The sequence below is a fragment of the Salmo salar genome, chromosome 07 (genome assembly GCF_965601325.2).
Source record: "Salmo salar chromosome 07, fSalSal1, whole genome shotgun sequence".
NCBI classification, from domain to species: domain Eukaryota; kingdom Metazoa; phylum Chordata; class Actinopteri; order Salmoniformes; family Salmonidae; genus Salmo; species Salmo salar.
In genome coordinates, this window is record NC_138297.1 from 50,654,802 (window position 1) to 50,679,948 (window position 25,147).

At 47.5% G+C, this 25,147-nt stretch overlaps 2 protein-coding genes across 6 annotated transcripts; both read right to left on the reverse strand.

The window, feature by feature from the left end:
- Nucleotides 1–1,620: 1,620 nt before the first annotated feature.
- LOC100194705 (methionine aminopeptidase 2) lies at nucleotides 1,621–8,096 on the reverse strand. 2 transcript variants are annotated; one of them, XM_014208297.3, is made up of 11 exons: nucleotides 7,909–8,096; nucleotides 6,755–6,856; nucleotides 6,367–6,429; nucleotides 5,936–6,038; nucleotides 4,781–4,942; nucleotides 4,419–4,600; nucleotides 4,129–4,223; nucleotides 3,922–4,018; nucleotides 3,690–3,793; nucleotides 2,869–2,984; nucleotides 1,621–2,783 (listed from the first exon to the last, which is right to left on the reverse strand). In XM_014208297.3, exons 1-11 carry the CDS (start codon nucleotides 8,060–8,062, stop codon nucleotides 2,531–2,533), a joined length of 1,431 nt encoding a protein of 476 aa, XP_014063772.1. In that variant the 5' UTR covers nucleotides 8,063–8,096; the 3' UTR covers nucleotides 1,621–2,530. The 2 variants fall into 2 exon arrangements, with proteins under 2 accessions (XP_014063772.1, XP_014063771.1); XM_014208296.3 differs by having other exon boundaries at nucleotides 6,755–6,859; nucleotides 7,909–8,095.
- Nucleotides 8,097–9,435: 1,339 nt separating this feature from the next.
- LOC106609436 (vezatin) lies at nucleotides 9,436–25,141 on the reverse strand. 4 transcript variants are annotated; one of them, XM_014208273.3, is made up of 12 exons: nucleotides 24,978–25,141; nucleotides 23,112–23,249; nucleotides 19,072–19,161; nucleotides 18,742–18,926; nucleotides 18,285–18,569; nucleotides 17,618–17,776; nucleotides 17,222–17,369; nucleotides 13,783–14,132; nucleotides 12,902–13,095; nucleotides 12,400–12,500; nucleotides 12,082–12,289; nucleotides 9,436–11,967 (listed from the first exon to the last, which is right to left on the reverse strand). In XM_014208273.3, the coding sequence occupies exons 1-12, from the start codon at nucleotides 25,011–25,013 to the stop codon at nucleotides 11,408–11,410; spliced, it is 2,454 nt and encodes an 817-aa protein (XP_014063748.3). In that variant the 5' UTR covers nucleotides 25,014–25,141; the 3' UTR covers nucleotides 9,436–11,407. The 4 variants fall into 4 exon arrangements, with proteins under 4 accessions (XP_014063748.3, XP_014063750.3, XP_045578051.2 ...); XM_014208275.3 differs by having other exon boundaries at nucleotides 17,618–17,764; nucleotides 24,978–25,140; XM_045722095.2 differs by lacking the exon at nucleotides 24,978–25,141 and adding an exon at nucleotides 24,530–24,946 and having other exon boundaries at nucleotides 17,618–17,764.
- Nucleotides 25,142–25,147: the final 6 nt, after the last annotated feature.

The following is a 25,147-nucleotide window of genomic DNA, read 5'->3' on the forward strand; positions in this document are numbered from 1 at the left end:
GCAGGCCAGATCCAGCTGCTAGTGCATTGGTGCCTATGGGAGAGCCACCACTTAAGTGGACCGGAACAGTGACATTTAAAAAAGAAAAGGTAAACAGCCTGAGTGGGACATCTTCATTTATCCACCATCTTTGGTATTGCGCTCTCTAGTAAGTCTGGTCGGTCAGGAAATGGTTCATAATTAACTACTGACCTCACGCCAAAGCACGAGGGAAATGTTTAAAAAGTATCTCAGCTTCTCCAAAAACAATTACAGAATATATTCTTTGACTGGTTTTGGGAAATCTATTTTATAACCAGTTTCCAAAGGGATGTTTGTTTTTAGCTGAATGCTGCCCTCTGTCTTCAGAATGTAGATGTCTTTCGTGGTGCTGGTGCTTTTAGGCCTGTTGCCTCCTAACTTTTGGTTGGTATCCCTACAGCAGATGCGGCTACCGCAGAAACAAGTGTCATAGAAAAGTGCCCTTCGTTATCAGAACATATCTATTTTTGTAGTTCCCTTGCCAGAAGTGTATTTGGTATCAGTTCTTTGTAGCAGAGACTGTAAAATGCAGTCCCACCCAGGCCAGCATTTAGAATATTGAATGTATTTTTGTATACTTGGACTTTTTCACAAAAGTTATGTTTAAAAAAAAAAAAATAGGGCCACTGACTGTTAGAGAATTTTATAGTTTTGTAAATGATTCCTTCCCCCTCTAGTTTGGAATCACCAGCAGATCTGACCCTTCTCGTGTGTGTGTATACCAGCATATGTGTTCACACAATATAGTTGGCTCTGTGTAATGTAAGTAGATCCTTGCTGTGTGTTCAAAACTGTATGTGTGTGAGAAAGCTATCTTCATGCTGGTACTAGCTTAACTGCTCAACCTAAATGCTGTTCATCTCTCTAGATTCAACTTTTAGGGAGAATTCAAAGCACATTTCCACATCATCCTTTTTTCTGTCTGATATGTTTGTCTGCATTGTGCTCATACTGCCTCGGGTGTGTGTACATTTATGGAAGTGATACTATGCAAATGCTTACCTCAATTTTTAGAGAATTACCTCAAATGAGAATATATTTTCATTTTTCTAAGAAAACACGTGTACTTTTTAAAAAGAATCCACACCACTGTATTAATTCAGTTAAGTTTCATACCATGCTGTAGCCCTCACAATCTCCTTTCACTTGACTAATTCTAAATAGGGCATACGTGATGGCTGCCGCAGCAGATGATGGGGAAAGAAGAGGCTGCCTACTAGACTTGAGATTTGTATATAATGACGAGACGCTCATGTCTCTGCCCTAACAATGGGAGTCATCCCAAAAAGCAGGCAACAAGCTTAGGTCCAAAATAAGCCCATAGAAATGCTTTTGTGAGAGTGAAATCTCTTGCTTTGCCCCCTCTGTAGAATCTACTGGAGGCCTGCAAGGTTGTGAAGGAACAGTGGGCTCCCGATTGGTGCAGAGGTGTCACTACAGACACCCTGGTTCGGAGTTCCATAGGGCGGCGCACAGTTGGCCCAGCGTCATCCGGGTTTGGCCGTTATTGTAAATAAGAATGTTCTTAACTGACTTGCCTAGTTAAATAAAAGTTACATTTTTTTTTAAATTATCCAACCCCATCAGCTAATCAAGGAATACAGAGAGCAACATTTTTTATTTCAATACTTTTGATCTTACAAAAACATTTCCAGGGCATTCAAAATGAAGCATTACATTTGGGTACATATAGTGGCAGCAGCCATTTCAAAGATATTTTACAAATATCTAAGAAACAAATACTGGAGGAGCGGAGTGCAGAGTCCCCTCCCTATAACATGAAGCCAAACATACAGCTGTGGTTGTCTAGTCGTCATCGTTTCCACCCAGAACTCAAAAGGGGAAGTTGTAAAATTTTAGGGTTCCGACGAGCAATTGAGTGACTAGGTCCTGACTGTTACTAATGACCAGAACACTGTAGGGTCAGGCTGAAAGACCGCAGTCTGAACCAGAAACTGTATAGCTGTAAGGGCCAGGAGTTTTTCCTGATCAGGTCACATGATTAGGAAACACTAGACCCTATGGGTACTTATTTTGGTAAGGAAAGGTTTGTTTCTTCACATTCTTTCTTGGTGTTCTAAGCAGTTACATTGTAACAGTTTATTTGAGATTCTATGGCAGTTCTGGCTTCAGAAGATTGCAGAGACACCACTGTGTCCACAGATCCCTCTAGCAAGGGGGAAAATTATGACTAAGCTTTGTGGTTCAATGTCACCGAAATAAAAAGAGGGAAAAAAAGATTCAGCCGCTGCTACGTAAGCCAGTCCCTCCATGCTCGCTCTTAAATAGCGGTAAAAAATGCATTGTGGGGGTACCTTACAGCAGCATTTTTCATAGCCCTTACTGGCTGCTCTCTGCCAAGTTGGGAGAAATGAGAAGAGACCAAAGCAAGGTCCTGTATTTAGATGCTGTTTTTCTGTTAGAGTGCAGGCAGATGGTTCAGTGTGTCTATTCTCTGTATTGGGGTGGAGGGGTTGTGGTGCAGTTTGAATGAGGTTGGGTTCAGTATTCAATAGTCGTCCCCTCGGCTCACCACCTCCTTGCAGGTGGGCCTGAGCAGGATGGTGTGCTCGAACTGGGCAGTGTAGGAGCCCTTGGTGTCGCAGAGCGGGGGGTAGGGGTCCACGATGCCCAGGTCGCACAGGTTCTTCAGGGCCATCAGGTACTTGCTCTCCCCCAGCCGGTCCAGCCAGCGCCGGCAGAACGCCAGCGTGCCAAAGTTCTCGTTGATCACATTCAACAGGTGCTTCGCCCGGGGGAGTCTGGGGGAGAGAGAGAGGGGTAGAGATAGAGGGTACAACCTCTGTGGAATACACAGTCCAGTGTTCACACAGGCACCCAACTTACCTGATTGGGACGTGTCCCACATCAAAGTTTTTCATGTAATGAGAACACTCCATGTCATCATGGACCACGCCCTTCCCTGTGCTGCCAAACGTCTCGATGGCATACACCTCTCCCTCCTGGTGGTGCAAGAGAGGGAATCGGTCATAAAAAGGACACTTATTGGGGTAGGAAGACACTGCTGCAGTCAAACAAATACACAGGGGCAGGCAATCCTGTGTTATAGAAATTCCTTGATCATCGACGACACCAATTCAAGCATGCAGGTATTGTGTTACTGGCTAATTGGACCTGGCACAGTTCCTAAGCACACCATTAACTCAGCATCATTACCCGGTCACCCTCCCACAGCACACCATTAACTCAGCATCATTACCCGGTCACCCTCCCACAGCACACCATTAACTCAGCATCATTACCCAGTCACCCTCCCACAGCACACCATTAACTCAGCATCATTACCCGGTCACCCTCCCACAGCACACCATTAACTCAGCATCATTACCCGGTCACCCTCCCACAGCACACCATTAACACAGCATCATTACCCGGTCACCCTCCCACAGCACACCATTAACTCAGCATCATTACCCGGTCACCCTCCCACAGCACACCATTAACTCAGCATCATTACCCAGTCACCCTCCCACAGCACACCATTAACTCAGCATCATTACCCGGTCACCCTCCCACAGCACACCATTAACACAGCATCATTACCCGGTCACCCTCCCACAGCACACCATTAACTCAGCAGCCCGTTCTAACCTGGCCTCCCTATCTCCCTCCTTGCTCTTCAAACGCTTAGTAAGACAGATACACACCTCCATCCTGATAGCTTCTCCTCCTTTGACAATGGGGACAGTCTTGCCGGCATGTATCCTGTACTGGCCAATTGAGTGGCCATTCAGGTTTCGGATTGGCTTCACTGGAAATTATCCAAAGTAACATTTGTGAGGAATTATCTTCAATCATAAATTACAACAAATTCACTGTGCGTGTGTGTGTGCGCGTGTGTGTGTAATATATAAAAATATATATTCAGCAGCTCAGTACCTTGGTATGTTTTGCCGTCAATCTCCACCTCGTACGACTCCATCACTTCCTGAATTCTCTCTCCAACATCACACAGACGTACGTCGATTCCAGCACACTGCAGAATGATGAAGCATGATTGAGATGAGGCCGAACATCTGAACTACACTTACTTCAAATTATATCAAGCGGCCTCGGGAATGGATGGCGTGTGAATGGATGTCGGACCTTGATTCCAGTATTGGTGGCGTCTCTCACGGCCTCCAGCAGTTTGTCATACTTTGGGTTGAACGTGACAGTGAAGGCACAGTCAATGATCCGACCTGAAAACACAGTGGGAGTGAGCACAGCATCCTACATGGTCTGAGTGGTTAGTTGTGTGTGTGTGTGTGTGTGTGTGTGTGTGTGTGTGTGTGTGTGTGTGTGTGTGTTGATATGTGTTTGTATATGTTGATGTGTCGAGTATGTTTTGATGTGTGTGTCAGCTGAACCGTGTGTGTACTGTGGCAGGGGTGTACCGTTGATGTGTGTTCCGAAGTCGATCTTGCAGACGTCGTCGTATTGCAGCACGGTGGGGTCTCCGGCGTTAGGGGTGTAGTGAGCCGCACAGTTGTTCAGAGAGCAGCCGGTGGGGAAGGCCAGGCCTGCATTCAGACCATTCTCCTTGATCAACTTCCTGGAACAGTTCTCCAACCGCTCACTGAAACACACACAGAGATATTGGTTATACAGAAAGAGATGGGATAAATTGATAATGAAGGGATGAAAGTGCAAGAACGGACGTATGCAAAAGATGAGATGGAATGCAAGGGAAAAAGACTGACAAATAGAAAGAATAGGAAGCAACATCTCAGCTGTGATGATGATGATGAAGGCTCACCAGATGTCGATCATGGTCATGCCAGGTTTGATGAAGCTGCGGACGTGCTGGCGGACCTGTCTATGGGCCTCAGCAGCCTGTCTGAAGTCGCTCCACACTTCCTCGTTGGCCTTGTCCAGAACCCGCTTCTCTTCATTGGTGGTCCTCCATGCCGCAGTACGCCTGCACCAAGGGGAATCAGCAACAAGGTTAGCGGTCAGCGCCCACACACACACACACACACACACGTCTTCCCATCACTGTGTATGAAATTCACAAGGGGAATCAGCAATGAAGTTAGTAAACACAAACATTTTGTCATTGCACGACTACCTGGAGGATCAACAACAAGGTTAGTGCCCACGCATACATCTTACTCCCGCACCCAGCACCGTGACTGAGGGGGAATCAATGCAAGCATGGCTAGAGGATAAACCAAACTGAAATGATGCTGAGGATGACAACAGTGTTTTGGGTGTTGTTAAAGCTGCAATATGTAACTTTTTCAGCAACCTGACCAAATTGACATAGAAAAGTGTCATAGATCTGTCATTCTCATTGAATGCAAGACTAAGAAGCGGTTGATCTGTTCTATGTACGATATTTCTATGCTTCCCATTAAGTTTTGTTATTTACTTTCAGTTTTGTATACCAGCTTCAAGCAGCTGAAAGCACAATATTTTGGGTTATGAAAATATATATTTCACAGCAGATAAGATTGTACAATGATTCTCGACACTATACTTGCTTGTTTTGTCACAAACTGAAATTATGCAAACGATTGGAATTTTATCAACCAGGAAATGGCGGAGTGATTTCTGCATAGCGCATCTTTAAGAGCCCTTTATGTCAATGAGTTTCACATCAGTGAAGAGATCCAAGGTGAAGAACCACCCTGTCACTTATTTTTGATAACCACACTGACTGATGCATGTATGCCAGGCAGCACTGTTTATTGTAGAACAAACTCAAACCTCCCTCCCCAGTCTCTCTGGTAGCTACCAGTTTGTGTTGAAGGTTGGACAGGTATAGCATGATGATCAGAGGAGCTGCCACTCCAGTATAACACAGTGTCTGGGGAAATAAGAGGCTGGGCCCCGCTTCCACACTAACCAAGTACAAACCACACACCAAGCCAAGAGTAGGTGTTTGTGAGATTGTGTGGCTGAACCTTACCCATCCTGTAATGGGGGGTATTCACATTCCTGACCGATGGGGAAAATGCCACTTGGATACAAGTCACAGATGGGCACAGACGGAGGGTCAGTCTGAACTTTGGCTGTGAAAGACAGGAAGAAACAAACAGTCACATAACCGCTCATTACTATTTCATTAACTATCTACAAGGTTTGAGTTGGAATTCCAGAGGTGACACAGCAATATTCAGGGAAAAGCCAAATGTGCCCATTAGCCTGTGGACCTGAGGGGGGAGGCACTCAGAAGGCTGCAGGGTTATGGTTATGCTCCAGAGTGCAGCAGTACGGCAGAGAGCCAGCCAGTCATATCCATCACTAGCTCATAGTCTACTCTCCCATTGCACCCTATACATGACCAGACAAAGTGAAAGCCATAACTCTCAAGTGTCAAATGAAATAAGATCAACTCACGTCCTTTCTTCTTTTTCTTTTTCTTCTTCTTTTTGCCTGCCGAGTTCTCCCCCTCGTCTCCATCTGAGAGAAATGGGGAGGAATTTGAAGTCATTTAGTCATATTCAAATGTCACAAGAGTTTATCAGCTCCCAGCAAGCCATGTATTGGTAGATGTGTATGTAGTTGTGTGTGAGGTCATCTCTGTGCTGTCCTTAAGGGTCAGACATGCGGATGGTTAAGGTTAAGGGTGGTTAGGATTTGGGTCACAGGCCACAACAGGACTGAACCCAGCTCAGCTGCTCCACAGCAGGGTGTGAGGAGCCACGGTTGGAGCTTGGCCCATGTGGTTCTGGGTCAGGGGCTGCCTAGTACTAGGCTAAGGTAGAGTACTGTTACGGTCTCTTACCATCCTCCCCGTCTTCTTCTTTCTCTTTGTCCTCCAGGGCCTGCTTCTCCAGCTGTTGTGTCACGTCAGCCACTCCATTGCCCTCAGCCTCGGTGCCGGCTGCTGCTGCAGTCATAAATTGCAGAGACAGATACACATGGGTGAGCTCATCCTATACATCTACTAACCTCGACATGGCGGCCGTGGCGACCACAGCTCCATGACAACAGAGAGCATCCAGGAGACCAGAGGGACGGGGAGGATGAGAGATGTGTTATGTGCGTGCAAGGGAAGGTACTGTCCAGTGGGGAAGTGATCCTTTTGGACTGTGGACAAGGATCCCATTCCTCAAAGTGTATCCCTGAGGTCAGGGACTTGGCAGGAGAGGGGAGAGTATTATAACCTTGGGGGCCAGTACACGCAGCTAAGACTGCTTTACTGATGTAAACACGCATATTACAAGCTAAATGTTGTGTATGTCAATTTAAAGGGCAACTGCCTGACATCCATTAGAATAATTAATGCGAGCTGTAGCTAGTTGAGGCTGTTACAAGAAGATGGATTGCTCGAAATAGCACATGCTGAGGATAACGTTGTCAGCAGTAAGTTCGCAGAGTACAGTGAGCATGCAGTCTGAATGAAACCGTATCTTGGCGTTTCATAGCTCGCTAGCATCATTGTGGTCAATCATGTGTAACTAGTTAGTGTTACATATATAAGTTATCATGAAACAGATCATAGTCTGTGATAGTTATAACCTCGATCATCGAAGTCTATGGAATCAAACTGTATTCTGGCGTTTACGTTATGTAAGAAAGCTAACGGTAACATAACAGCATTCCACCACACATTACGAAACATCAAAACTTGGTTTTGAACTTGCTAGCGACTTGTGGAACCTGCCAGCAAAGGACTACGAACTGCGGCTAAGTTAGCAAGATATCTAGCCAGCTAACTAACTACTCGGTTTGTTTGTATGACTATTTCCGTCTGTTTACTGACATGTCGGCCTCGTGGTCGGATTGACAGAAGTCTCGCCCCATGCTTCGCTATTGAGCTACGGGTGTGTTATGAGAGCGAGGCGTGTTTCATAAGGCCTGGCGCACGATTCACAAGGCACACTCGTCCGTAGGCACACACAGCTCAGCGGTAACTGGCCGGTCTGTAACTCTTACCGGGCCCTACCGACTTCTTCTTCTTCTTTTTCTTCTTCTTCTTGGCTGTCTCCTCGGAAGGGTCTACCTCCTCTTTCTCTTCTGCGTCTCCGTTCAGGACCGTCTCTTCTTCGAGCTTCAGCTCCGGTACCTTCTCCTGCACCACATCCGCCATGATTGCAGGCGTGAGTGGAAAAGGAAGCGCGGTGGTTTGTGGGTAAGGTGAGTGAGGAACTTGCCGAATCAGCTGAGCGCGTGCTGTGATCGCTGAACGCAAAATTGTTGTAGGAATTAATTCATGGCTCACCATCACAATTATCCTAAAATATGTATCCCCAGAGACAAAATATCATACACAGTAAACAGCCCGGATTCAACAAACCTGGTTAATGTGTTATAACACGATGTGAATGTATGTTGTACTATACATCTTAATAACCTTTATTTTTTATTATTACGACTAAGAAAAATATTGGCCGCTAGATGGCAGCATGCATTAATACTAGGTGACAAGGGATTTGGAGAAGGGCCAATATATTTCCATACACTTATTCCAGCACCAGGAGCAATTTAATAATCGTCAGTCAGCACACAACAAGAACTCTATTGCTACCAGCTTCCAAATTCTCTCAAGAATAGTCGACTCCATGCTCCCTGCCTTAGGCTCCTTTCCTTCCCTGATCTGGGAGAACTGGGAAAGCCAGCAAATCCCAAGTAGTAGGCTTCCACCATTTAGTTTCACCATTAATTTGAAGTCTCTGGACATTAAGAGAGGAAGCCAGTTCAGCGTATTGACATGATGCCTGCTGGTTGTTTAAGGATGCTGAGGCTAATTCAATAAAGACAAGAAGCCTTGCCTGCCTGCTCCGTGGTTCTTTGGGGAGAGAGGGAGAGAGGGATGGAAGTACATCATTCTAAAATTATTGGACAGCTGGGTTGTTGGAGACACACATTGCTGCTCTGTTCAGTCTATATGTGGCTTTTGCAGTGTGAAGATGGACATTTTTTGCTCTGCCCCTAATAATACCTCATGTACTTCCACACCAGGGGAAACCTCATTAGGTATGTCAGACAGCCCTCTCTCTTTCTGTTCTCTAGCAGCCTGTCTCGCATGGACTGATTGGGTTTGTGTTTCACAGGGTGGCTGATACCGGGGCACACACTCCCACAGGGACACACATAATAAAGCTAGAGGGGCTGTTTGGTCTACCTCAAGACAGATCCTTGAGGTTTCAGTTTCACACAGACACACACTAATTGTATAGGAAGTTAACCTGGGACTATTTACAACAGCTACATGCATTTAAATGTGTGAGAGATATGTGTGTGTGTGTGTCTGCAGGCTGGGGTCAGGGTCTTACCAGGATCACCAGCTGTTCTAAGTCAGACAAATTTGGCACTCCACAAAAGATCAGGTAGCCCTCACACTACGCTGACCCTCACCCCCTACCACTCCTAACCCCCTTCCCCCTGGGGTTAGGGTCAGTCTCAGGCAGCTGAGAGAAAGAAAGAGACCAATATAAAAAGAGAGACAAAAAGACAGTCAGCTCCAGAATAGCATTTTATTTTACAAATGAAATGTAGGAGGGACAGAACTCACTTCAGGAAGGGAACATATGGGGGAGGGCTGGAAGGCAAGACATGGCAGACACGGTGGGGGGGGGGTCAGACACCCCCGGACACACACAAGCGGAATCATCTGTGCAGTCAATAAGCACATGCTGTCCTTCGATCATCATCATCAGTCTAATTAATTGTAATCAACAATAGCAGCATTCCAGGACACTCTGTAATAACTGTCCCAAACTCAATCCCAAAATCAATAGAGTTGGATCACATTCTAGTGCGTGAGCGTTATGGAAACACAGATGCTGAGACGGGATAGAGATTTTTTTTATATATATATATATATATATATATATATATTTTTTTTTTTAAATGTAACCTTTATTTAACTAGGCAAGTCAGTTAAGAACAAATTCTTACTTACAATGAAGGCCTACCGGGGAACAGTGGGTTAACTGCCTTGTTCAGGGGCAGAACGACAGATTTGAACCTTGTCAGCTCTGGGACGCTATCCAACAACCTTTCGGTTACTGGCCCAACGCTCTAACCACTAAGCTACCTGCCGCTCCAGATACAGTGGTACAATCTCCATGGAAACATTTACAGATGTACTCAAGACAGAACCAAAACGTTCTGACACAGACAATTCAGATCTGAGATACATGTAGTAGATGGGGAGTTACAGACACCCGCGGAACAGATTTCATAGTAGGTGCAGTAGGGGTGGCATGAGGTAGTACAACACTTTACCTCAATAATCCCCCAGTTATCATCCCCTCATCAGATGAGCACTTGACGAGGCCATTGGGGAAATAAGCACTGTTAATGTGTTTGGTTCATTAGTGGATGGAGATGAATTTCATTTCACAGCAATCCACTGCCTGACCATATTCACCTCTCAAATAAAAACACACAATAGGTAAAAATATTTCCAAATCTGGTAGGCTAGTCCATTTTACAAGGTCAACTATGTCCACCCTTCTCTCTGACGTCTCCGTCTGCTCATTGGTTGCTGTGGGTTGAGTGACAGGTGTTTTAGCCAACACATCTTTGCAGTTATAGGGCCATTCCTAGTGAGGCGGGGAGTGCGTAGAAATGCAGACTCAGTGGCAGACCAAAAATAAAACAGTAGTAATAAAAATAGCTTTGCCCTGCTCTCTTTGAAATGTACCTCTCCTTCTCCTTTTACAGTGTGGTGTGTGTGTGTATGTGTGCAGTAACATCTGTGTGTGTGTGTGTGTGTGTGTGTGTATAGAAACATCTTACATTCAGCCCTCGGTCAGTGATTCAGTACCTGAGCATTCTGCCCTGGGCTGCCATGCACACGTTCAATAGAGCAACCACACATCTGACTCTGCCTGTCAATAAAGGAGTCATATAGGGAGTGATGTGGTCAAAATGATCAGAATCATTTAGCTAATCCGGCTTTTTGACTCAGACATCAATATGCTAAACTGTTAGGCAACGTTAACATACCATGGAAAGGTACTGGTGAATAGTTAGAGAAAATGTATTTGATGCTATAACCAAGTCTCTCTGCCTCCAATAGCTACAGGGGATCCTTAGGGTTAAACTGAAGACCTTGTGACGGTGAGGTCAGAGTTTGTCTTGTGGTTCTGGTACCTGAGTAGCACAGGAGAGCGGCCACAGGGGGATTGTGAATAAAGTATGGACACATGGGTGGAGGAGTGTAACATAAAGTGGTGTAGTGCTCTTCTTAAAACTCACAAACACAGTCAGACATCGCATACACACAATGCTTTCTCACTCACAAGCACGCACTCACCCAATCATGCGCACACACACACACCGATGAAGACATGACAGAGAGCCATGGAGCCAAGGAAACGGACAGCCGCAGTAAATAACCCAGGAGTGAGGTCAGACATAAATACAGGAGCCTGTCTGTCCATAACTGTTCTGTTCAAAGCTCCGTAAAGCAGGAGAGTTTAGACTAGTTCTTCTCACATGTCTGTCCATCAGGCTGCGAACGCGTCTCTCCCTCATCCTCTTCTCCGCTGTCTCCAAACGTCTGCTCCTCCATGTTGGCGAAGGTGTATGAACGTGCTGCCACCTGGGCGGCGAGGGCGGAATTAAAGCTGAGCGCCGCCGAGCCGTGTAGTTCCGTGAGCCTGTCCATCACCGTGATGGCGGGGACCCAGGGCTGCAATAGGTTGGGCCCGTTCAGTCCCGCCCCCTCGTCAGGCAGCCCGTCGTATTGGTAGAGCCGCGCCCTGCCCGTCCCGGCTGGGACAGAAGCCCAACCTTCACCCTCCTCCCCCTTTTCCTCCGCCTCACCACAGCAGAACTCTGTAAGTGCTTTTTCCTCTGCCTCTGTGAGGGGGCGCTCGTCCCTGACCCAGTCTTCCTCCTCGTCGTTCAGCCTTTCCAATAGGTGGTTTCCCTCGGCGACACCCGGTTTGGCCACGCCCACAAGGGTCAGAGCGTCCAATGGGTCGGAGGGCGTCTGAGATTCTATAGAAGTTTCCGTGGAAACGATAGGCATCACCGCCGCTAGGAGACAAAAGAAACACATCATTAAATGATCACATGAAATGAGAGAAAGTGAGAGACAACTAAAGGAGTGGCAGAGGCAGAGGGGTGCAATGTGGGTAGGCGGAGCGAGACCTTGGTCGTTGAAGAGCAGCTGCTTCCACTTCCTCCTCTCGCCCTCGGACGCCCGCTGGCCCAGCACGGCTTTGAGCTCCGATAGGACGCGCCGAGACTCCTCCCTCTCCCGCCGCTGGCGTTCTCGTTCCTCGGGAGACAGCATGTCAACCACCGACCCCGCCCACCCGTTCTCATCCTCTGAGTCCGACACGTACGCTTCCAGCTCCTGGCCAATCAGAGGGCAGGAAAGACCCATTACACATAAAGACACACACACTACTGGCACCTAGTTGAGTGTGTGTGTGTAGATCCACAGTGAGTGGTGAGGTTCAGTACCTGCTCCTCAGGCACAGGGTCCCTGTCCAGGATGAGGGTGTAGGTTGGGGCAGGGGTGCATGGCACAGGAGGGAGACACTGCTCTGGACCATCAGGAGTTCCTGAAAGAGAAAGGATGGCTAGAACGTATTACACACACATACAGGTAAGTGTACAAACACACACTCAAATGGAGTGTGTGTGTGTGTACACAACTTGCTCCCTGCTCCCAAAGAGTAGACCTCTAAAATGTGCTGAAACAGTGTGTGGTGAAACTAGGCCATTGTTCCCTCCCTCCCCTGTGAGGTCTGGTTCTTATCCTATATTTGAAGGAGCCACTTCCTCACTGACTCTGAATAGTCTCTAGGCTGGGGGGGGGGGGGGTACTGACTAAAAATAACCCTTCCAATGTAACCATGGAAACCTGGGGAAGGGGGGGGACCCAATATCAGGGCCTGTCAGCTCTCAACTGGTCAGCTGCATTAACTACCTAAGCCTAATAAAGGTAGTGTGTGTTCTTCACCTGGGCAGGTGTTAGCTCTCCTCAGCATGCGCTCCACTTGGCCCACGGTGTCCTCCCAGCATCCGGCGCTGGCCTGCATGTGGGGCTGCAGGTGGCCGAGACGCTCCTGGAGGTCCTGGTAGCCCTCCACAGTCACCTCCACCGCCTCCTTAGTCACCATCAGCTTCTCCAGGTCATCCTCCAGGATAATCATCCTAGTGGGGCGAAGAGGAGGTGAGATGAGGGGAGGGTTAGGGGAGGAGGAGTGAGGAGAGGATGGGAGAGGAGGTAAGGAAAGGGGGCTAAAGGCGTCCGCATGCTTTCCAGCTGAAACAGTTCGGTCGAGTTCGTGCATATATTATGACTACATTTTGTGACGCTATAGTTGGTTTTGGACTTCAGCACACAACATTTTTTTCTCAAGGTAAGCCGAAGTCGGTATTACGCCCCTTCGTCGGAGGTTGGTCAACAGTTGGGATTCTTCAATAAAGTTTCTGTTGTCATTCAACGAGAGACAACTTGTTTTCATGGACATTTTTTTTCATTGAGAAATACTGCACCAAACATCTTAGTTAGATGTAAAATTGTGTGACTAAGATCTCCTCTGCAAAAACGTCAAAATTAATGACAGATTTATTGAGTTATCTTACATTAATTCTGACTATTTTGAGGAAGTGTATACTGGCTACGGCATCCAAAATGGACAAACAATACCATTGCTGCTTTTTCCCGTTTTTCAAGCGTAAGGTCCTTTAAGGGAGTATGTGAGCACTCTCGTTCGTTTCACACCAGCCAAACTGAAGCATACTGACGCCTTTAGACTGAGGGGTGAGGAGGGTATGGAGTAACAGGTATTAGGGTTAGGAAGGCGAGGGTTGAGGAAGGATTTAGGTTTGACTCACTCATTGAGCAGGGCCCTGAGATGCAGCTGCAGGCTGCGTACAGACGTGTGCAGTGTGTTGAGCTCTCTGCATTTCTGTTGAGCACGCCCCACCCTGTCCGAGCCCTGTGTCCGATGCTGCGTCTCAAAGTACCGGTGGAACTCGTAGCTACGCTGCAGGTCGCCTAGGCAACTGGCCAGGGCACCGTGGAGAGGCTGTGTCACCGTGGCAACAGAGCGGTGTATGGGCGGAGGAGGGGTTTCACCTTTAACCCAGTCTTCCCTGGGCTCCTCCAATCGTCGTGGTGACAGCAGCAGGGCCAATCGGCGGAAACATTCTGAGCTCTGCCCCACCCACAACTGGAACAGCACCTGGAGGATGGCAAGCCCACAGGGACAAACAGAGTAACACCCTCATTCTGACAATGCCCCTCGTTCCAACTATCGACCTGCATCGAAAAGATCTCTTCCTTCTATCCTTCTCATCATGCTTCTCTTCTACTCTTTCTTCCACTATCAAATCAAACTTTATTTGCCACATGTGCCAAATACAACAAGTGTAGACTACCGCGAAATGCTTACTTACAAGCCCCTAACCAACAGTGCAGTTCAAGAAGAAGAAAATATTGACCAATATTGTCATTCTGCCCCTGAACAAGGCAGTTAACCCACTGTTCCTAGGCCGTCATTGAAAATAAAAATGTGTTCTTAACTGACTTGCCTAGTTAAATAAAAGGTTAAAAAAAAAAGTTAAAAATATGAAAAAAAATATAGGTCCTGGATGGCAGGAAGCTTGGCCCCAGTGATGTACTGGGCTGTACGCACTACTCTCTGTAGCGGCTTACGGTCAGATGCCGAGCAGTTGCCATGCCAGGCGGTGATGCAACCGGTCAGGATGCTCTCGATGGAGCAGCTGTAGAACCTTTTGAGGATCTGGGGGCCCATGCCAAATCTTTTCAGTCTCCTGAGGGGGAAAAAGGTTATGTCGTGCCCTCGTCACGACTGTCTTGGTATGTTTGGACCATTATAGTTCGTTGGTGATGTGGACACCAAGGAACTTGAAACTCTCAACCCACTCCACTACAGCCCCGTCGATGTTAATGGGGGCCTGTTCGTGGACTACAGGAAAAGGCGGGCCGATCAGCTCCTTTGTCTTGCTCACATTGAGGGAGAGGTTGTTGTCCTGGCACCACACTGCCAGTTCTCTGACCTCCTCCAAATAGGCCGTCTCATCGTTGTCGGTGGTCAGGCCTACCACTGTTGTGTAGTCAGCAAACTTAATGATGGTGTTGGAGTCGTGTTTGGCCACGCAGTCATGGGTGAACAGGGAATACAGGAGGGGACTAAGTACACACCCCTGAGGGGCCCCAGTGTTAAGGATCAGCGTGGCAGACATATTGTTGCCTACTCTTACCACCTGGGGGTGGCCCGTCAGGATGTCCAGGATCCAGTTGCAGAGGGAGGTGTTTAGTCCCAGAGTCCTTAGCTTAGTGATGAGCTTCGTGGGCACTAGGGTGTTGAACGCTGAGCTGTAGTCGATGAACAGCATTCTCACATAGGTGTTCCTTTTGTCCAGGTGAGAAAAGGTGGTGTGGAATGCGATTGAGATTGTGTCATCTGTGGATCTGTTGGGGCGGTATGCGAACTGGAGTGGGTCTAGGGTGTCCGGGAGGATGCTGTTGATGTGAGCCATGACCAGCCTTTCAAAGCACTTCATGGCTACCAACGTGAGTGCCACGGGGCGGTAATCATTTAGGCAGGTTACCTTCGCTTCCTTGGGTACAGGGACTATGGTGGTCTGCTTGAAACATGTAGGTACTACAGACTCAGTCAGGGAGAGGTTGAAAATGTCAGTGAACACACTTGACAGTTGGTCCGTGCATGCTTTGAGTACACGTCCAGGTAATCCATCTGGCCCAGCGGCTTTGTGAATGTTGACCTGTTTAAAGGTTTTGTTCACGTCGGCTACCGAGAGCGTTATCACACAGTCATCCAGAACAGCTGGTGCTCTCGTGCATGCTTCAGTGTTGCTTTCCTCGAAGCGAGCATAAAAAGGCATTTAGCTCGTCTGGTTGGCTCGCGTCACTGGACAGCTCGAGTTTGGGTTTCCCTTTGTAGTCGGTAATAGTTTTCAAGCCCTGCCACATCCGACAAGCGTCAGAGCCGGTGTAGTAGGATTCAATCTTAATCCTGTATTGACGGTTTGCTGGTTTGATGGTTCGTCTGAGGGCATAGCTGGATTTCTTATAAGTGTCCGGATTAGTCTCCCGCTCCTTGAAAGCGGCAGCTCTAGCCTTTAGCTCGATGCAGATGTTGCCTGTAATCCATGGCTTCTGGTTGGGATATGTACGTACAGTCACTGTGGGGACAACGTCGTCGATGCACTTATTGATGAAGCCAATGACTAAGGTGGTGTAGTCCTCAATGCCATTGGATGAATCCCGGAACATATTCCAGTCTGTGTTAGAAAAACAGTCCTGTAGTGTAGCATCCGCGTCATCTGACCACTTCCGTATTGAGCGAGTCACTGGTACTTCCTGCTTTAGTTTTTGCTTGTAAGCAGGAATCAGGAGGATAGAATTGTGGTCTGATTTGCCAAATGGAGGGTGGGGGAGAGCTTTGTATGCATCTCTGTGTGTGGAGTAAAGGTGGTTTAGGATTTTTTCCCCCCCTGATTGCACATGTGACGTGCTGGTAAAAATTTGGTAAAACTGATTTAAGTTCGCCCGAATTAAAGTCCCCGGCCACTAGGAGCGCCGCTTCTGGGTGAGCATTTTCTTCTTTGCTTATGGCCTTATAGAGTTGGTTGAGCGCGGTCTTAGTGCCAGCTTCGCTTTGTGGTGGTAAATAGACAGCTACGAATAATACAGATGAGAACTCTCTTAGCAGATAGTGTGGTCGACAACTTATCATAAGGTACTCTACCTCAGGCGAGCAATGTCTCGATACTTCTTTAATATTAGACATCACGCACCAGCTGTTACTGACAAAAAGACACACACCCCCACCCCTCGTCTTACCATGGGGTAGTGTCTCTTTTCTGCCGGTGCATGGAAAATCCCGCCAGCTCTATATTATCTGTTTCTTCGTTCAGCCTTGTCTCCGTGAAACATAGGATGTTACAGTTTTTAATGTCCCGTTGGTAGGATAATCTTAATAATAGGTCATCAATTTTATTTTCTAATTATTGCACGTTAGCAAGGAGAATGGAAGGCATTGGGAGTTTACTGACTCGCCTCCGGCTTCTCAGAAGGATCCCCGATCTGCGTCCCCTTTTCCGGCGTCTTTTCTTCACGCAAAAGGCATGGATCTGGGCCTGTTCCAGTGAAAGCAGGATATCCATCTCGTCGGACTCGCTATCTATATAAAAGCAAGTTCTCTATCCCAAATCTAACCCAATCTCATCTTCCTTCCTTCCTAACGTCCCTCTCTCTCTCGTGGTTCAGGTAGGTGGGTCTTACCTTGAGGGCAGGGAGGCTGTAGTCATCGGTGAGCTCCTGTGCCTCCTCGTCAGTCAGGTGCTCTGTCCCCAGGCCCATCCCCAGCTCCTTCAGAGGCACCGCTGACACGTAGTTGGTCACATTGTCGATCTCAGAGTTCAGGGGGTACGTGGGTACGAGTTAAGGGTCCCATCAGCTCACAGATTGACACTCATATACTAAATGACCCGCCAATTCGTCAAACATAATATATCCTCTAACACACATTCACTCAAGTGTAACACCAAAGGGTTACTGGTAGAAATCAATATTTAGTGCTTGCATTGTTTAATTCCTGCATAAGTTGAGTCTGGCAATATCCCCTCTCTATTTGAAAATTAACACCTTTCCCTCTCTCTAAGTGTGTGTGAAGGATATGCTTTGAGCATGTGGCAGGTGGCTCGGCGGGAGGCTCTGAAGGCCGAGCGGAGCGCCCGATACACCGCTTTCCGCAGGCCAATCAACTGTTGCCCCCGTGGCCCCGCCCCAAGCCCCGCCCTACTAAAGGAGCTGGCCGCACTCACCCTGTCGAGCAGACTTGACAAGTGAAATGTGATACAACTGTGCAGACGTCCCAGAAAGGCAGGGAAGCACACGCAACACGACATGCTAACAACATGCTAATAACAGGTTTATGACTGAGACACAACAGTACAGGCTAACAACATACGACACGGTTATGACAAAATGCTATCACAAAACAAACGAAGATGAATACAGAGACAATGCTGTCCTACCGACAATACTACAGAGACTGAACAGTGAAACAGAGAGTAGGGTGGGGAGGAACAGGCAGGGAAAGGTAAAAAGTGGGCCCTTCAGGTAATGATAAACTAAGATAATAATAGGTACTAGCCTAAGTGCTAACCTTATAGTTGGGTAGATGAAAGTGCTAGTGGGTGAAAGTGGACAGTAACGTTAAGGACAGAGTATGTGACTCACAGCAGGGTTAGCATGCACACTTACAACATGAGTAAGAAGGTGAGGATGCACACTCCCACTATGGATGAAGTAGATAGATAGTAGATCAAAATGGTCCACTTACAGGGTGAACCCTCGAGAGATGACCTCTGTCTCCTGCAGCAGTCTCAGGGACTTGCGGGCCAGGCTGGTCAGAGCCTTACTGTTCAGCACCATGGTCTGCAGCTCGGAGGCCTGGGCGTGTGCTGCCCTCTGCATCCTCCCCTGTCTCCACAGCCCCGCCCCTCGCAGCCCCACCCAGCCCATGACTGCAGCACACCACGGGATCACAGCCAGAGACCAGGCCCCGGCAGAGAGAGAGGACAGGCCTAGTAACACTGCAGCCAGGCCCACCAGCACTGCTACGTCCCTGAGAGAGAGAGAAGAGGAAGAGAGAAAAAGAGAGAAAGAAAGAGAAAGAAAGAAAGAAAGAAAGAGAGAAACCCAAGACAGAAAGAGATGGAATGTTAGTGTCTGCTGTGTGAACATGTAGATATTTATGTGTGTGTGTGACTATGTTAGGATCTGTGTTTGGGGCGTACCATTGCGAGGGTGAGGCGAGGAGGCGCGGGCAGGGCAGGGAGTTGTCTCGTCTGGGTGAGCCGGAGGGCGAGGCGCCCAGGGTGAGCAGGCTGGGGTCTAACAGCTCGATCAGCTCCACATCCTCCTGGAGCAACACATCCTGGTCCAGGATAGACTGCACCGTGTACTGGCCAAACACACAGTCCTATAGGGAGGGAGAGAGAGAGAGAGAGAGAAAGAGGATGGAGGGAGAGGAAGAGAGAAGAGGACACAGAGAAAGAATATAAGGACATGTGTCTTTGGGATGAAGTCACTTAAAGTTCTACGGTTAGTCCCATGGTGACCCTTACCAGCTGCTGCTCCAGCCTATGGGCAGAGGCAGCCTGGTGGAACGGGCTCCACCTCCACAAGGCATCAGCCAATCTCCATAGACATCCTCCCTGCCAATAACAGAGGATGGGTCAGGCGGGGAAGAGACTGGAGCTAATACGGGGAACAGAATAATCAACCAGGCATAATTCTGCAAATGAATAAGTCACACATCCTTCATACGAACAGCAGACAACACAGCCTACTACATCTGTGAGAGAAAACTGGGGAATGAGCTCTGGCCATCAACCACAAATAATGCTCATAACACACACATTCCTAAGAAACATTTTCTTAATTCCAGGGCATATCCCAGGAAACAGGCTCTTTGAGACACCAACAATGAGTGACTGATTGTGTGTGTGTGGACTTCCCCCCCCAACACACACAAACACCATCCTAGTTGATTGTCTGCCAGGCTCCAATAGGAGATTCACTGTAAACAAACAAAGTAAACAGAACGATATTCTAATCACTAGCAAACAAACAGAGTAATTATGAGCATTCCAACTAAATTGTACAATTTGATATGCTGCTATTAACTAAACAGTTCTCCAAAATATCTATATTAGAAATCCCAATTCCCTTTATTTAGCCATAATAGTGTGAAGAGTGAGTGAATTAAAATGTCTACAGCGAGTCCCAAAATCTTATGATGAGAATAGCTTATTTTCCTCACAGTATTTTCTTGGGAAAGTAGAAGTACTATCCCATACAGTCATTGGTACTACCAGTATCAGACATCACCACCACTAAGGAGGCATATTTCAGGCTGAGTCCCAAATGGCAGCCTATTCCCTATATATAGTGCGCTATGTTTGATCCAGGCCTGTAGGGATTCAGTGTTCCAGCCAGGCTACAGTTGTTCATGAAGAAGTTTCCACTCGGTAAAGGTCTAGGATCAGCTCACCCTCTCCCAATCCTAACATTAACCATTAGTGTGGAAAATGCAAAACTGAACCAAGATCAGTGTCTATGGGCAACTTCACCCTTACTATTGATCCAGACTGGCTTGGGTGTGTTTTCTACCCTGAATGACTGTTATTGGGAGATTGGGACACAATGTGTTATTGGCCAGCAGGCTGCAGGGCTATTGATTATGGGTCTGAGTCTGAGCTGCAGGACTGGGTGTTCACGCTACTCTGAACAACCAACAGCAGGATCAGAACATGGTATCTAAACCACCCCCCAGAGAGAGGGTAGTGTGTGTTAGTCGTGAAAGGGGAGGCCCATGTAGGCGTTTTCATTCTCTACTACTCACTCATCTCAATCTAATATTCCCCATCCAAACATTAAGGCAGGAGACAGAGACGGGCCACACAGAAAAACACACAGACAGCGGAATGCAAACACAGTGACACAAACAACCAATACATCACTAGTAAGTACAGTTCATTTCCTGGTCCTGCTCTTTAGTATGCCACTGGCATCACCCAGGGGAACATTCCCGAGTCTTTGTGCTCCCCGTCTGCCGTGTGAGAGAATGGAAAAAAGACTCTGCAAAGACTTGTGTGTGAGAGAGACTCAGAGAGAGAAAGAGAGAGAGTGTAGGGGGAGTGAAAGAGGGAGAGGAAGAGAGACTGTGACATTATATATGTGTTCTAAATCTTATATCCATACTGCCATAAAACAATCCTCAATGCTTGATCTTCTCTCCATCTCACTCTCGTATGACTCCAGGATTTGAAGGAGGAGACTAGGCAGGCTGGAGGTGAAGTTTTTATTGCCAATAAACTTCAACTGACCTCGTCCTGCCTTCGCTCTCTTCAGTTAGCCGTCTCGTCCTGCCTTCGCTCTCTTCAGTTAGCCGTCTCGTCCTGCCTTCGCTCTCTTCAGTTAGCCGTCTCGTCCTGCCTTCGCTCTCTTCAGTTAGCCGTCTCGTCCTGCCTTCGCTCTCTTCAGTTAGCCGTCTCGTCCCGCCTTCGCTCTCTTCAGTTAGCCGTCTCGTCCCGCCTTCGCTCTCTTCAGTTAGCCGTCTCGTCCTGCCTTCGCTCTCTTCAGTTAGCCGTCTCGTCCCGCCTTCGCTCTCTTCAGTTAGCCGTCTCGTCCCGCCTTCGCTCTCTTCAGTTAGCCGTCTCGTCCCGCCTTCGCTCTCTTCAGTTAGCCGTCTCGTCCCGCCTTCGCTCTCTTCAGTTAGCCGTCTCGTCCTGCCTTCGCTCTCTTCAGTTAGCCGTCTCGTCCCGCCTTCGCTCTCTTCAGTTAGCCGTCTCGTCCCGCCTTCGCTCTCTTCAGTTAGCCGTCTCGTCCTGCCTTCGCTCTCTTCAGTTAGCCGTCTCGTCCTGCCTTCGCTCTCTTCAGTTAGCCGTCTCGTCCTGCCTTCGCTCTCTTCAGTTAGCCGTCTCGTCCTGCCTTCGCTCTCTTCAGTTAGCCGTCTCGTCCTGCCTTCGCTCTCTTCAGTTAGCCGTCTCGTCCTGCCTTCGCTCTCTTCAGTTAACTGTCTCGTCGTGACTTATCTGACATGACACATGCAAAAAGGCAATATATATATTCCCATTGGTAGAGTCAGCAGGAAATTGTGGCACAAAGAACCTTGTATTCAGATGGCACACTGACAGATTCCCATATTCCTCCCTCTCTCTCCTTACTAACCTCATTTGATGTCATACAATGCTCTGGTCTAGTGTGACATTTAGTTCTGTAAAATAGCATCAATGTGCCCCACGTGCCATCAAACATTTTGGAAATCCTATTTCATTCACAAATGTGGATGGTTTTCAGGCCCAGTGTGTGCTAAGCAGGCCCAGTGTGTGCTAAGCAGGCCCAGTGTGTGCTAAGCAGGCCCAGTGTGTGCTAAGTAGGAGCAGATAACCAGTTTTGACCTCTGACTCTCTGGAAATCAAATATACACCAGGCAATCGTCCAAGCAAGCACGCACGCACACACACACACCATCTCGATCTGGGCTGCAGGATGTTGGACAAGGAATAATCATATCTTTGCCATTAACCCATAGGAATCCCCATCCAGTTGACTACTTGACTAGTTGAAAATGGTGGATGATGGCAATGCTCAATAACAATGGCAACGTCCATGTTTAAATGGGTTATATCCATAATGAGTCCTCTATGAGAATAATTCCCAAACGCTCCTCCAAATAACAGGCTCTCAGAGAGGAAGCATGACACGGATGGACGGAAAGTTGCCGAAGGAGGCTAATGTGACATCATTTCCTGTCCCACACGGAAAAAAATACAGAAACAGGAAAAGGAATGCACTCAGTCATGTGACCACGCGCTGGCCAGAACCCTGTCCCCCTACATAGAAACAGGGGTGTGTTCAAGATGTTTCAAACATTGCTTGAGGGCTCTAAAGTGTTATTTAAATGAATGCATACTGTACGGTAGCTGGGTATTATTAGCAAAGCACTATGATTGTGCATATGTATATTACAGTACATATCACACAAGCCACTCACACCACAGAGGCATACACATGTTCACACAGGTAAAAACAAGGTGGGACAAATACATGTACACACTAACACACAACAGCATGACAGTAGAAGACTTTAATGCACTCCAGATATCAGTAATCTAATTCAGCCCCAGTGAATCAGAGAGCGCGAGAGGGAGCGGGAGAGAGGACAGACTCTTTTCCTTTTACAGAGTTTCCTAAACAGGACTAGGAATTCCCCTCAGCAATAATAGAGAAATTTGACCAAATAGACAGAGCCTATCCCTGGAATAGGGGACAGTAGTGTCTGTGTGTGTGTGTGTGTAGAACAGACAAATACCTTGCTCTGAATCGGTTGCTCTCCTTCCTCCATGATCCCTGTCTTGTCTGTCTGCCAGCCGTGTATGAGTGTGAATGAGTGAGTGTGTGTGATATGTTTCATTGTTTGGAATCAATAGCAGATGTAATTACTTTCTGTCTGCCTGCATGAATGTACAGGGAGTTGGTCAAGCACACATACAACACCCCAAGGCTATGGAATCATAGTGGGGGTTCCTTATGGTAGCAGTGATGGGTGTGTTTGTGTGTGTGTGTGTGTGTGGGGGGGGGGGGGAGAGAAGTCACTCACTGTGGGTTTGGACAGGCTGTCCTGGAGGGAGGTCGTCCCCCCCTCTCCTCCTCCACACTCGTCCTCCTGAGACACTGTGGGACACGCCTCAAAGTCTGTGTGTCCTAAATCCTGCAGGTAGTGGAAGAGCGGAGAGTTCTGGAAAGAGAGAGAGGGGAGAGTGTGTGTAGAGAGAGAGAGAGATATAAAGAGAGAAATAGAGGGGGAAGAGAAAAAGTGGGTGAAAGGGCAGAAGGAGGATGGGGGAGAAGAGAGAGATTTAGACAAATATCAGCTTTTGTTCCTGCTCTTCCCAACTCTCTGTTACAGATTTCCCAATATACAGGCAGCTATTCTTAGAAGTGTCACAACCCAGTCGGCACTGCAAGTGGCAGGAAGACCATCCCTGGTCTGCTGTAGCGTTACGTTCCAATTACCGTCTGGACTCATAAGCTCATTCTCCACCCTCTCTCCCGTTCGCCTTGCCAATCCATGCAGATTTCAGTCACGCTCTTTCACACTTGACTTCCATACATAAACACAGAGACCTTGATGCTGTGGGCACAACAGCCACTCAGATGACAAACTAGAAAAGGAAATAATCTATTCTCTCTGCTCAAGTCTTGGTCGCCATGGGGAACTAATTGTATTACTGTGTGCAGCTGCTTGTTTTTTATTGATTAGCTATGGTTTTTGGAAACATGGGACGAGTTAGCTAAGGGCTAAACTTCTGCTGAGCAAAGATATGCTAATGTTAAAAGCCTAGAAGAGAACACCCTATGTATGTGCACTACCCATCCCTAAATCTCCCCCTGGCCCTAAGCATCTTGCCTCTTTCAATACCCGTTTCTTACACCTAATCTGCTCCAAAGTCCATTATTTCAATCCAGCAATGGAATTAAACACAAACACAATAATCTAAAATCCTTGCATAAAAGAGCGTTCATCACGATCAAGTGTTAAAGCTCAGCTTAAAGTGGGACTGACTGGAAGTGTGTGTGTGTGTGGTGTGTGTGTGTGTGTGTGTGTGTGTGTGTGTCTGTTGCCAGCTGGGATGAGCAAATCACTGTCCTGCATCACAGCATCCCAGGTCAGACTCCCACCTCAATCTCCCTACAATAGAGAGATGTGCAGCAGCAAAGTGGGCCTTTTGATCTCTACCTCTCCTCTGTTTGCCCCTAGAACAACGTACTGGCAATCGGCACTGGCATAACAACAATTTGCCCACAATTAAGAAAAAATAACCAATATTATGCTCCAATTTTACCAAGGAGACACCTGCCCCAATTTCCAACCAGCTGCGGACGAAAACGAAACATCTCCGTGCTTCTACATCTGGATAGCAAGCCATTTGCCTACCTTGATATATCCACCTATAATACGTTATCATGATTACACACCCCGATCCAAGCATGACATGATGGGCTAAAGTTACTCACTTGCATGATCGGACGGTATCGGCGGCGCACATGTTGACACATCAGGCTGTCAGATGTTTCGAACAGCTAACGTTATTCCCTTCCTACGTCGCATAAAGCACCGATCAGACACACACTCTCCACGCCAGCTATGATGATGAAACAGCACACTGCCCCATGATAAGAAAAGCTACTTAGCAGTCAGGCAGGATTGGCTAGGCTACACGGCCAATTTATCTCGGATTTATGCCTCAGCTATGCATAACAGGGGTGTGTAAACGCCAATGGGTAAACGTTTCTCATGGCCATGCTAATAAGCTAGCTAACGTCAGCGAGCAAGCTACTCTGGCAGTCTGGTCAACCACGCCAATTTCATCACGCAGAATGAATCAGAAAACCTATACAAACTCGGGCTTGACACTGCACTAATGCGTTAACGGAACATATGCACCTGAATAAAAACACAAACCTCAAATACCACATCTTCATCAAACTCCTCCGTCATTGCTCTCTGCCATCGATATCCAACCGTTACGCATTCTGGGATTGTAGTCGTTTATAAACGACAAGAAGTGACCATTTGAAGCAGTTGCTAGACCCTGTTAGCTGCACAAAACAAACTCCTCGTCAAAACAACAC